This window comes from Xenopus tropicalis, chromosome 1 (genome assembly GCF_000004195.4).
Source record: "Xenopus tropicalis strain Nigerian chromosome 1, UCB_Xtro_10.0, whole genome shotgun sequence".
NCBI lineage: Eukaryota > Metazoa > Chordata > Amphibia > Anura > Pipidae > Xenopus > Xenopus tropicalis.
In genome coordinates this window covers 58152091-58165835 of record NC_030677.2, presented here as the reverse complement: position 1 = coordinate 58165835, position 13745 = coordinate 58152091, and the positions used below count along the sequence as shown (strand labels likewise).

At 41.4% G+C, this 13745-nt stretch overlaps 1 protein-coding gene across 3 annotated transcripts in view; it reads right to left on the bottom strand.

The window, feature by feature from the left end:
- Window positions 1–6725, bottom strand: part of slc10a7 (solute carrier family 10 member 7) — a 113357-nt gene extending 106632 nt beyond the window's left edge. For 2 of the 3 annotated variants that reach the window (XM_031897996.1, XM_031897994.1), the window contains exon 1: window positions 6229–6725. In XM_031897996.1, the coding sequence (XP_031753856.1) occupies window positions 6229–6328 (100 nt within the window). In that variant the 5' untranslated portion in view covers window positions 6329–6725. 3 annotated transcript variants of the gene reach the window in all.
- Between the last annotated feature and the right edge of the window lie 7020 nt (window positions 6726–13745).

Genomic DNA, 13745 nt, shown 5'->3' with positions numbered 1-13745 from the left:
CATGGAGGGGTCTGAAATTCACATTGTAGGTGCATTCCCACTGTGAGAGACAGCATTTAAAAAAAATTCAAGAAATCACATTGTATGATTTTTAAAGAATTTATTTGTATTGCACTGCTGCACTTAAGTATTTGAACACCTGGCAATCAGCAAGAATTCTGGCTCTCAAAGACCTGTTACTCTGCCTTTAAAAAGTCCACCTCTACTCCACTCATTAATCTAAACTAGTAGCACCTGTCTGAGCTCTTTAAAGACACCTGTCCACCCCACAGTCAGTCAAACTCCAACCACTACCATGGCCAAGACCAAAGAGCTGTCAAAAGACACCAGAGACAAAATTGTGGACCTCCACAAAGCTGGAAAGGGCTACGGGGCTATTGCCAAGCAGCTTGGTGAAAATAGATCAACTTTTGAAGCAATTGTTAGAAAATGGAAGAGGCTAAAGACGACTGTCAGTCTCCCTAGGACTGGGGCTCCATGTAAGATCTCACCTCGTGGGGTATCACTGATGATAAGAAAGGTGAGGAATCAGCCCAGAACTACAAGGGAGGAGCTGGTCAATGACATGAAGAGAGCTGGGACCGCAGTTTCAATGGTCCCTGTCGGTAGAACACTACTACTACATGGTTTCAAATCATACATTGCACGAAAGGTTCCCCTGCTCAAGTCATCACATGTCCAGGCCCATCTGAAGTTTGCCAATGATAATCCAGAGGCGGCATGGGAGAAAGTCATGTGGTCAGATGAGACCAAAGTAGAACTTTTTGGGCTAAACTTCACTTGCTGTGTTTGGAGGAAAAATAAGGATGAGTTGCATCCCAAGGACACCATCCCTATTGTGAAGCATGGGGGGGGGGGGCAACATCATGCTTTGGGGGTGCTTTTCTGCGAAGGGGACAGGATGACTGCACTGTATTAAGGAGAGGATGAATGGGGCCATGTATTGTGAGATTTTGAGCAACAACCTCCTTCCCTAAGTCAGAGCATTGAAGATGGGTCGTGGCTGGGTCTTCCAACATGAAAATGACCCGAAGCACACAGCCAGGATAACCAAGGAGTGGCTCCGTTAGAGGCATATCAAGATTCTGGAGTAGCCTAGCCAGTCTCCAGACCTAAATCCAATTGAAAATCTTTGGAGGGAGCTGAAACTCCTTGTTGCTCAGTGACAGCCCCTCAACCTGACAGATCTAAAGATCTGTGTAAAGTAATGGACCAAAATCCCTGTTGCAGTGTGTGCAAACCTGGTCAAGAACTACAGGAAACGTTTGACCTCTGTAATTGAAAACAAAGGCTTCTGTACCAAATATTAACACTGATTTTCTCAGGTGTTCAATTACTTATGTGCAGCAGTGCAATACAAATACATTCTTTAAAAATCATACAATGTGATTTCTTGAATTTTTTTTAAATGCTGTCACTCACAGTGGGAATGCACCTACAATGTGAATTTCAGACCCCTCCATGATTTTTAAGTGGGAGAACTTGCAAAATCGTAGGGTGTTCAAATACTTATGTCCCTCAGTGTATACAGTATATGGCTATGATTCTGATCAAAACTCTGATGTTGAATAAAGTGCATTCTCATGAAATCACTGTAGTCATATAATTATCTGCATTTTCCCAGTTAAAGGAGAAGGTAAGTCATTTCGGCATTTTACTGCCAATAGATTTGCCACATTAGTGCCACCTAGAACAAAATATTTATTCTGCAAAAACCATTAACATACCTGAGTAAAGAGTTTTAGAAGCTTTCTCGGTTTGCTTAAAATAACAGCTGCCATTTTAAGTAGCTTCCTTCCTGCTCCAGCTCTAGCTGTTATAGCTGAGATGACACATTCCTAAGGGAGGGGGGAGGGAGTTCCTAGCATTCTGGTGGGAGGGGGGAGGAGGAGAGAGGAAAGAACTGAGCAGACTCTGGCCCCAGGAATTAAGGCTGTTTCTGAGAGAGGAAGTCAGACACTGAAACATCATGTTTACAAAAAAAAAAAAGAGACAAGAAATTCTGTGTTTCTTTTGACAGAGGGCTCAGTGCAGCATTACCGTAAGTGCCTATGACTGTATTTACCTAGACCTTTCTGATAAAGCTTACTTAGTTTTTACCTTTCCTTTTCCTAATGTAAGTAATTGATTAAAGTATGAATTCTGAGATATAAAGCAATTTACTCACTGCTGACTGCAAAATATGTCACTATGTGAAATTTAGCAACTAATGCATGGGCCAGTTGAGAAATTTTTCTCACCCCATTTGCTGGGCCTGTACCTGTTCCAATCTTCATGCCTGTAAAATACATAACTGTGTCACAGTAAAGCGATCCTGAGGCAGCACCATAGAGAAACAGAACACAAGTCCCTGGATGGCTACTATAGTATTAGTAAAACATATCACTCTGTATACATTTTGTATAAGAATAAGCTTTTCAAAAGGGGTACAAAGAATCCAGCAATAATGCAGTAGTCAAACCAAGTACCATAACATCCAGAAGGTGCGATCATTCCCAAAAATATTTTTCTTCTGACGTTGCCAAGCTTGTGCAATATAAATGATCACAGGATTATATTGATATTTACTAGAAGCGTTTTATCAATGGAGAATACCTCCAAAAGATATATTTGGGGTGACTGAAGAGAAGGGTATTAAGATTCCATTGTGCAAATTTGACGTAGGTTACAATTTTGTTTCTCATTCTGGTTATGTAAACTTTTAGCAAGAGGTCTCTCTTAAACGCAGATGTATAATCTAATAGGGCACTCAATCATCATCATAAGAGATTCCTATAATTTTTCCTTAAGGAAGATGCATTGCCTTCAGTATGAGTTGATGTCACAGAGATGCAGCCACTCATAAGCGTTAATAAAATAAGAAAAACCTCCAAAACGTTTGCATTGCAACATGTCAGCTCTGTGTAACAGGTTAAGTATAGCCCGCTGTTTGAAAGCAGAGTACCAATGTACAAAAGTCCAAGATGAATCTCTACCACTTCTGAAACAATGCAAACCAGCAGAATTTAGGAAAAGCTCATATTCCCAAATCAGCCCTGCCTGATGCCGGGCCCAGACTGGTAATCTCTAAACTGCTTAGCAACACATGTCCATCCTCTATGGAAGGTTACTGCCCAGGCTTGACACGGTTTTGCGCATGCATAGCTAAGGCAACTGTAAAACTTGGGTGCTAAAAAATGTGCTGTGTGTAGCGTGGCACTGAACACACAAACCTACACCCTCATTAACATACACAGTTGCTTTGACACTCCCTTTGGTCACAATGAGCCATACATATCAAAGACACCGCAGAACCTCTACCTACATGAATATGAAATGTCATCTCACCAAAAACATCCATGGGAACTCTTGTTACATTTATGCAGATTATTTTTTATAAATTATCACATGTATTCATAAAGCATCAACGTAGTTTGCAGTGCTGTAAATAAGTGTGTATATTGAACAGATTAGGCTGATGCCACACCAGGCGTAGGGCTGATTTTTTCGGCAAGCAGAAAAACGCTTGCCGAAAATTCAGCCCTACGCCTGCTACTTGTGCCTGCACCCGAATGAATGGGATACGCTTGGGTGCAGGCACATGTAGCCGATATACGCATGAAAATGCGAGACTTTGCATTCTCTCGCGTTTTCGTGCGTATATCGGCTACATGTGCCTGCACCCGAGCGTATCCCATTCATTTGGGTGCAGGCACAAGTAGCGTAGGGCTGAATTTTCGGCAAGCGTTTTTCCGCTTGCCGAAAAAATCAGCCCTACGCCTGGTGTGGCATCAGCCTTACATACAAATAACAATAATTGATACAAGAGGTCATGAAGGCCCTGCTCAAAAGAACAGGTGCAGCCCTTTTTTAAGTCTTGAATGCAAGAGTTGAGGAGCAGGTAATTAGAGGAGAGTAACAAGTGGTTTGGTGAGTACCTGGAGATATGTAGGGGGGCAGTTACGACCTGCTTTGACTGTGAGGGTCTTAAATTTGAATTTTATTCTGAAAGGTGGTGGAAGTCAGAGCTGAGACTGGCAGAGAAGGAAGGGCAGTTGAGCAGTATGAGCCTGACAGCAGCATTGATCACGGACTAGAGACAGTCTCTGGAGGGGGAAGGCCAATTATCAGAAAGTTACAGTAGCCATTGCATGATATGATGACTGTGAATCAGATTGTATAGTGCTGGGGGGGGTGAGATTGTCAGGAAGAATTTGCATAGTGTAAATAGGAGAGCAAGAGCTTACGCATTAGTGAAGGATTTGACAACCTTTTTTTTATTTGCGAGCCAAAACACACAGCAGGAGTTTCTGCCTGAAATAAATCTGTGTCTCTGTGCTTCCAAAACTTGCCTCCAAGCCAGAAATTTTAAAATGGGCACCTAGTTTCAGGTCACTGGGAGCAACATTATAGGGCGTGGTGAGAAACATGTTGACATGAGCCACGGGTTGGGGAATCCCTGCATTAGGGCTGTGGCACACGGGGAGATTAGTCGAGATTCCCCAAAATCGTGGAAGTTTCCTCTCAAGGCAGATTAGTCGCCCGCGAAAACGGAGATTTGTCACGGGTGACTAATCTCCCTGAAATGCCATCTCACCGGCAAAAATGTAAATCGCTGGTGAGATGGCATTCACGGCGCCGCGATTTCCCTGAAATCGCAGAAGTTGCCTTGAGAGGAAACTTCCGCGATTGCGTTTGCCATCCCACCGGCGATTTACATTTTCGCCGGTGGGATGGCATTTCGGGGAGATGCAACAAGGGAGATTAGTCGCACGCGACAAGGGAGATTTGTCGCAGGTGACTAATCTCCCAGTGTGCCACAGCCCTTAGAGATACATAACAATGCAAACATGTAATCTGAGTTGTAAATTCACAGGGATCAGTGGCATAACTATAGGGGTGCAGAGCAAGCTAAGGGGTTTGGCCTGTTTAGTGCACACTGCCTGTGTTACCCTTTCAGTCGGTCAGTGTGTCAGTGTGTATGTACTGCATTACTCTCACAGAACCTGTACTAGCAAATGGGTCACAATGAAACAAACAGCACACACAAGAAAACACAGCACACATAGCATTAGCATTGAATCTGTAAGCTTCCACACTAGTTGCTGCATAAAGTATTTTTGATCTTGTAGATTGTAAGCTCTTTTGGGCAGGGCCCTCTTCACCTCTTGTATCGGTTATTGATTGCTTTATATGTTACTCTGTATGTCCAATGTATGTAACCCACTTATTGTACAGCGCTGCGGAATATGTTGGCGCTTTATAAATAAATGTTAATGTAATGTAATGTAATAGACTTCGCCTAGGGCTTACTAGTAGCTGGGGGGGGGGGGATTTGCTACTCCAATCTGACACAGATGAAAGAGCAGCAAGTACAGAAAAGTTTTAGAAGCACTGATCAATATAACAATATTATTATTGACTATACAATACAAAATCACTTCATGCCAGTATAGCATGACATAATGGCACAAATAGCAAGTGGGACATTGAGCTATTGTGGAAAGTTGAACATGGTGTCACCCCTTGGTACCCCAGCAGTGAGAGTGCAAGGGGTAACATTAGACTGGTATGTACCGTGTGTCATTCCTATGGGGCAGTTAAACTTGCAGCAAAGTGGCCTCCAGTATGTGCCAGAGAGACTGCAGGCTCAGTGAAGGCGCAGAGCTGGCCGGAGGAGGATGTTACAAGAGCCCCATTTAAAAGGACACGGAAGTCAGGTCTATGCAACGTGTCACTAATACCCAGTGTGGCTGCAGGGCTGAGCAGGGCTTGCCAGGGAGTGAGAGTGCCACTAGTACCCAGTGTGGCTGCAGGGCTTGCCCAGGGAGTGAGAGTGCCACTAGTACCCAGTGTGGCTGCAGGGCTTGCCCAGGGAGTGAGAGTGCCACTAGAAGGGGAAATTACCGGAGAGGTCAGTAAGTAGCCGGCCAAGGTGCGGTCACACTGATGAGACACAGGGGTTGCAGTTTAACCCCAGCTGTTGGCTTAGTGCTGGCAAGCAGCATGTTACAGACGTGGCTTTAACTCGCCAAACGCCGCAGGAAATCATAAAGGGTAACCAGCCTGTGGCCCCACTTCTACAGGAACTTTTATTTCAGTGGGGATTGTAGTTGCAGGGCCACAGAAAGGCAGCCGGCTGCGAAGCCTTATGCACCAGTGAATGGAGTTGTTTCCCCAGGGATGTGCAGGAAGGAGCCGGGATACAGGCAAGGCACACAGTGGGACAGCGTTAGCCAGGGCACTTACCCCCTTTGCCTCCTATGGTAGGTTCCAGTTTAGCAGCTGCGATAACCAAGATAATTCCGACGATAAACCATTCTTTCCTCAGTCTCTCCAGCAGGCCCATCCTGACAGCTTGCCACCTTTCCTCCTTCTTACTGCTGAATATAAGAACGGGCAAACGTCCCCGCCCCCTTGCTTCCGAGCCTTGCTACATACATGTAGCACCTCAGGTATCTGCAGGCAAACAAACAGGCTGGAGGCTGGCAATTGGCTTTCACTTCATTCTAGCGGGGCAGAACGACCCCAGCCACTGCTAAGAAACTCTCCCAGTGAGCCGCCATCATTACCAAGCAGTCTCGAATATCAGCGCACCTTACATTTCTCAGACAAGGCACAGGCTCCGCGGGTAAGCAAAATGATAAGAGCTGGGACGCACACACACAGGATAACTTCACTATAGGCTGTGTGACTAAAAAATCTTCCCAGCTGGCGGGAGCGACTACAGAAGCCTTGGTGGGTCATACAGATGTAGAACGCGAACCTCTGCCATGAGTCCTAGCTACCCACCCTGTCACTCTGTATTACTTCAGCTGCATGGCGTTTGCTATGGCTGTGCGCATAGGGTGATATCTGTAGAGCCAACTTGGTCTGCTACAGGCTACGGTTTTAGCGCCAGTTTGGGTAGGGCAGAAAGGGCATTTGCCTTGAGCCCCTGAGGTGTCCATTTAGAAGAAATACATAGGATACATTGTTAGATATTTTGAGGAAATCAGGGATGTCTTCCAGATGTTAATGAAGTGCCACCCCTGCTATTATTTTCTTAACCAATACTGAACTTTATTTATATTGTACTGACATACCGCACTTTACAACAATTATTCATTATTCCCCTCACTGCCTGTGCCATGTGGAGCTTATAGTCTACAGAAGCCAGTTAACTTGGAGTGTGAGAGGCAACCCCATGCAGATAGTGCCCAGGCTGCAATCAAACTAAGTGCCCAGTGTTGCAATCAAACACTGATATCTTCTTGGAGAAAGTGTTACACCCTATGCTGAGTAACAGCTGGAGGGCAGCAGGTTGCATGTACCAGACTGATGTGATTATAGTCTGAATACAAAGAAGCAGCCTTACCATCTCTTTTAGAACATTGGCATTAAGGATGACTTTTGCCAGCCAGACCAATAAAATAACTTGCTATGTGGCAACCCATGAAGTAAAAATATGTTATCAAGGTTAAAAAATACTTTGTCATTTCCATATGCCAATGTGTGGCACATTTAAAAACACACAGCTGTCCCTTGCATCTAGGAATAGTTGCCAGCTATCATGAGGAGTGTAGAGTAGGAGAGTAGGCATGCCAAGGTGCAACTGGAGTTTACTAACGTAACAGTTTTCTCCTGGTATGTTTGCAAACAACCACTACCCGTATAGATTCTCAGATAACCTGTATGGGGAATAAGCATGCCTGTATATGCCGGCAAATGCATTTTTTGCATCTAAATGAGATGAAAAATTTAAAGATGCCAGGCTGAATATTGCTCAGGAACAGAGCAGTTCAGAAACACTCCTTGATCTTGACCTTTAAAGAACTTGTTTGAGTTATGAATAGCAAACAAAGCTCATTTTTTCTCGACTATTTTAATAAAGTTTCTCTCCATGGCCAAATGTTCAACAAAAACAAGATAAAGAAGAAGAACAGACAATACTTGAAAATAAAACTATCATGTACGTTCTGTATTCTAAAATGGATCCTTCACTGGGCTGTAAGTGGATTTCCGGAAAGCATGTCTGATGCTAGAAAATGAGACAGAAATTATTCTTACTTTGGAAGACTGGAATTATATGACCCAATTGAAATAATGATGAATTTTATATTTTTTATAGGAAAAAATGTTTCCACTTCAGTGGATATTCCCATTAGAATTAGCTGTGGCTAGAATTTCTAGATTCTTGAAACTATGGCTACATTAATGTGGCCTAACCATTTTTTTTTTGGGGGGGGGGGGTTGGAACTAAAGGCTAGAGATAGAAGAATGCTTGTTTTCCCGTTATATATTTTGAAAGCCCAGCTTGAAGGCTAAATAGAGATTTGGGAGTGAATTTTTATTTCCTAGATCTTGTAACCAAGTCTTGTAATCAGTTAACGCCACACTTGATAAAGGGATTTGCCCGAAACACAGTGTGCTTACACTGCTAAATAAAAACACTTGCTGTTTGATAATTGCTGCTGGGAGCTGTTTGACCTTTAAACTTATCTTGATATTGTAACAAATATCACCTAACAGGGGCCTTGGCTAAATATTGAGTCTTAAGGTGGCCATACACGTGGCGATCCGACGATGTTTCGTACGAACATCGGTCGCACGAAACATCGTAAGATCCGCCACACACCATTCAGGGCTGAATCGGCAGGTAAGGAGGTAGAAACAATAGGATTTCTACCTCCTTCTGCCGATTCAGCTCTGAAGGGAGAATTTTGGTCAGGCGCCTTCTATGGCGCCCGATCAAAATTTTCAAACTTGTCCGATCGGCGAGTCGTCCGATATCGGCAGCTTCCTGCGATATCGGTCGACTCGCCGACATGCCATACATGCACCGATTATCGTACGAAACGAGGTTTCTCCACTTAATACTGAGACGCCATATGCAGTTTATTTAGAGAAAGTTAAAGAGTCATGCTGTATGAATAATATAACCGGATGTCAGTTAAAGCCATCTCATCAGTGAGATTAGCAGTTTTCTTCTTCACATCTTTCTCCAGGATATAAGAAATGTAAACAGCAGTGAATGGTATCACAAATCCAAGACCAGGATTATTATATAACTCAATATATCACTGCAGAAGTTATTTAAACAAGAAGTTCTTAAAGAGATAGTTCACCTTTAAGCAAACATTAAGTATGTTATAGAATGGCCTATTCTTAGTAACTTTTTAATTGGTCTTCATGTGTGCCTTCCTCTGCTGTCCCTTCACAGCTCTCAAATGGGGGTCACTGATCCTAGCATCCAAAAAACTATTGCTCTTTAAGGCTTTAATTTTATTGTTATTGATACTTTTTATTACTTTTCTTTTTCGCCAGTCCCCTTAATATTCATATTCTACTCTCTCATATTCCACTCTCTCATTTAAGGCACTGCGTTATTGCTAGGGTAAATTGAACCCTAGCAACCAGATTGCCTAAAATCCAAACTGAAGAACTGACGAACGGAAAGCTATACTTAAAAACCCACAAGAAAAAAAAAGACCACATGCAAAATGTCTCAAAAGAATATCACCTGTCAACATCACACTCAAAGTAGTGAACTACCCCTTCAATACTAACTGTTTTGTCTCTTAATAACTCACTTAACCACTAACTTGATTAACATGGGCCAATGTGCCACATGCAGAAAACCCATGGTAACCAGAGATTTACTTTTATTATTCTACTTGCAGTAGAATAAAACTCTGTGTAAAGTCTACAGCTTTATAGTCAGCATTACAAATATTGTATTTTAATGAAAAATATTACATTTTGATTCAAGCAATTTGCTTTTATTGGGTTAGTAAATGAACAATAGTTTGCCACTTTATCTAGGTATTTACAGATGCTGTCACCCAAGAAGCCTCAATTCCAAATGCAGTAGAAGCAAATTGTAATTTTAGTGAACCCACAAAACAGTATTTTCCAAAATTCTTTCGTAATTGTGGGTGCACCACTACTTGATACACCAATATGAAAGCAGATTAGTGTCCATTTTGGTAAACTTTATGCAAGTCATGGCGTGCACTTATTTACCCTAGATTTTGTGTTGGAATGGTGCCATTTCTGGCATGATGCCTTAATAACAACATTCGCGTCCATTACACTTGCAAGTCAGTTACAGCTTTTTTTTAAGTCACTAAGGAAACAGCCCAGGATAACAATTATTTGTGTCAGTGTGTGCATTGTGCACAAATCATCAAAGCAAGCCGAAATGGCACATTGCTGCTTGCTCCAGTTTGTGTGCTTTGCTTTCCATTGCATTCATAAACAAGGCTGAAAATGTACTGGAGCAAAAGATTCAAAACCCACTATTGAGAGGCAATTAGTACTGGGCACATACACTGCTTCTACTGTATTTCCTTGTTTCGTATGTATGGGGTGGAGGATCAGCACAGAAGGGAATGTGTTTTAAGGTCGGAAGCTACCCCCACCTCGTTTAAAGAATAACTAAATTCCATAAGTGTGAACGTACAGTGCAAACAACCAGTCTATAGTGTGTCACGGAATGAGTTTCTAACAGGCAGGCAGTTCATGAACACTGTTTGCTCTGTGATATGCAGAACAGAATATAGCTGAATATTATGTAGTAGACGTAGTTATATAACTGCCTTTGGAAAGCAAGCAAACCCATGCACTCTGCTAAGAGAGGGAGTTGGACAAATATTCATTATTATCTTTGAAGAACAACAAAAAATAAAAATGCTGGATCATGTAAAGAAAGTGCTAAAAGCAAATCCTCGTACAAAGCTATCACCTCACCCCCATCTTTCTCTCTGGATTGGTTTTGTTGACAAGGGAAATTGAAGCAGATATTTAAAGGATGTGTGGAGCAATTTAACCATTTCCTTTTCACTCAATTTTGGATTAAATCGTTTCTTCTGCTATTGAGATTTTATAAAGAGAGAATATTTAAAAAAGGCAATTCCATAATATAAACTGATTAATGGGAACACTCACCCACATTAATGTGTAATATGTTATAGATGGACATCTCCTAAGTAATGTTTCATTTGGTCTTCATTATTTATTTGGTGTTGGTGTTATTTCTGTTCTGCCTACCTTTTGTTGAGGTCAATGACCCCCAGCAAACAAAAAGTAGATTGATTGTGAGAGTTTAGGGCAAGGGCACACGGACCGTGACACGACACGTGGGGGGGGGCGCAGGCCAAATAAAAGGCACAGGCGCTGTTGGAGAAAAATTTGCTGTGGGGCACTAAGTGCACCACCATTCTTTCTCCTGTTCCCAAATTTCACTCTGAAATTTAGTTTAATCTAGTTCAGTCCAAATGGAACTGACGTGAATATGACCCTGATGCCGCAAATCAGTTATAAAGGTGGGAGCCCCAAAACACTACCCTTCTTAGGGCTCCATTTAGCTTTAATTAGGCTCTGGCTCTAGGTATCTGCACTAACAAGTACAGCTTTTGTCTGAGTGCAGGCACACGAAGCAGAGGGAATATCAGCTTAAAAAAAACAAAAGCAGGCATTTTTGCCCCAGTCTCTGTTCTGTTTCCTGTACATGCATCCACAGAAGCTGTACTTGTGAGTGCAGATAAACAGAGCTGTGGAAGGGAGTAGATCCACTTCTCTCCGCCTTCATAAAAAATGCAGCCAACCTTCTGTGTTTCCTAGCAATTAATGTTAATTTTAATTGCTTATCTCTCTTTTTAGGACCTCTTTTTGAACTTATAATCTAATTCCAAACTGTTCACTCTTTGCAAGCGTAATTAAACCTAACCAACCAGATGAGTTGGTATATTCACTGAAAAAATTGCCACAATATCAGAAATTTGACACGAGTACAAATTTTGGTGAATTAACTTCACAATGTGTAATAACACTACTGCAAAATAAAGGAGCAATTTATCAAAAGTATCAATTTTGTTTCACCACCATTTTTTTTATAAAAATATTTTCACCAGGTCCAGGCTGGTGAACTATGATTATAAAGGTGGAGCAGCCACATAAGTATCTCATAGTCTACATAAGATCTTCCATGCTAATATCCCACATGCATCATTGATTTATTTGGAAACGTTATTACCCACAATTGTATGGTGACATTTTGGGTTAAAGATGGCACCTTTCAGCCTTGGCACCATTGTGCACCTTAGAAGATAGATGTCTCCTTGGTCTTTAAAGTACACTACAGCAGCAATTAAAATATATTCACACTCCTACATACATCAATTCAGCATTAAAAAGTCACACATCCAGCTATTGTACCTGTACATAAAAAGTTGTCTTAACTTAATTCATTTTGAACAAATGGCCCATAATACAAAAAAGGGGGATTTTGGTTTCTGGGAGAAGTTCCTGAGAACTGATGCATCAGCTGGGTTTATGTACTAAAGTGACTAATCAATTTGCAACTGAATAAAGCTTTGCATTCATGCCTAGTTGTGGCTTTTAGGGAAGGGGTGCTATGAAGTAAAGGTGGCAGTGAAGCGAAAACCGGGAAAGGAACCAGATAGACCAAGTAACTTTAGACCAATATCATTACTTAATTCCGACACTAAATTGTTTGCAAAAATTTTAGCTTCTAGGTTAATTGATATAATTCCCCACTTAGTTCAAAATGACCAAGTAGGGTTCGTTAAAGGGAGGCAAGCTCCAGATGCAACTAGGAGAATTATAAACCTAATAGAACTAGTGGAAGCTCGCTCAACACCATCTCTACTACTAGCGCTAGATGCTGAGAAAGCCTTTGACAGAGTACATTGGGGATATTTACAATCCTTGTTAAAATACTTAGGATTCCAAGGCCCCATACTGAATGCTATTATGTCTTTATATTCTAACCCAACAGCTAAAGTACTGGCATCAGGTTTTATATCAAAAGAGTTTAAGATATCCAATGGTACAAGGCAAGGTTGCCCATTATCTCCCTTAATCTTTGCCCTAGTAATGGAGCCCTTGGCTGCAGCAATCAGAAATAATATTAATATATCTGGAATAAAGGTGGGCACCAGAACCCACAAAATAAGCTTATTTGCAGATGATGTACTGTTGGTAATTAGTAACCCGAAAGAGTCATTAGTTGCTATACAAGATACCATTGCATCCTTCTCGCAAATTTCTTATTACAAAGTTAATGAAGTGAAATGTATGATCTTAAACATGGGCTTGCAGGAGAATCTGGCTAAATCTCTACAAACTAAATTTCCTTATAACTGGTGCAAAAACTCAATTTTATATTTGGGCATACAGCTAACTTATCCTTTAGCACAAATCTCCCATCTGAATTATACGAGTCTGTTATCTTCCCTCAAAGCAGAAATTAATATTTACTCCCAGACAGAACTCTCATGGATTGCAAGAATTAATCTGGTTAAAATGATGCTACTACCTAAGGTGTTGTACATAATGAGAACAATTCCCTTAAGGTTACCCACCGAAATAGTTAAAAAATTTCAGGGAATTTTTCAAGACTTCATATGGGGCGGTAAACACCCGAGAACAAAAAGGGAATACTTATACAAATCAATGGATAAAGGAGGTATGGGGGTCCCTAATATTGAATCTTACATGAAAGCTACTATTTTGGAACACAGTTAAAACTGCTGGAATAACGAAACACATAAACTTTGGGTAGAAATGGAGAATGCTTATGTACACAATAACACAGTACAGGATATTATGTGGGCGCTAACCATACAACCAAATTTTAAAATTAAGGCTCTGTCAACAACAACATTTATGTTACAAATTTGGGGCCAAGTGGTATCTCAAGGAAGATGGTGGAAACAAAAAATAATGGATTTACCTATGTCAGCTATTAAAACAATTCTCCA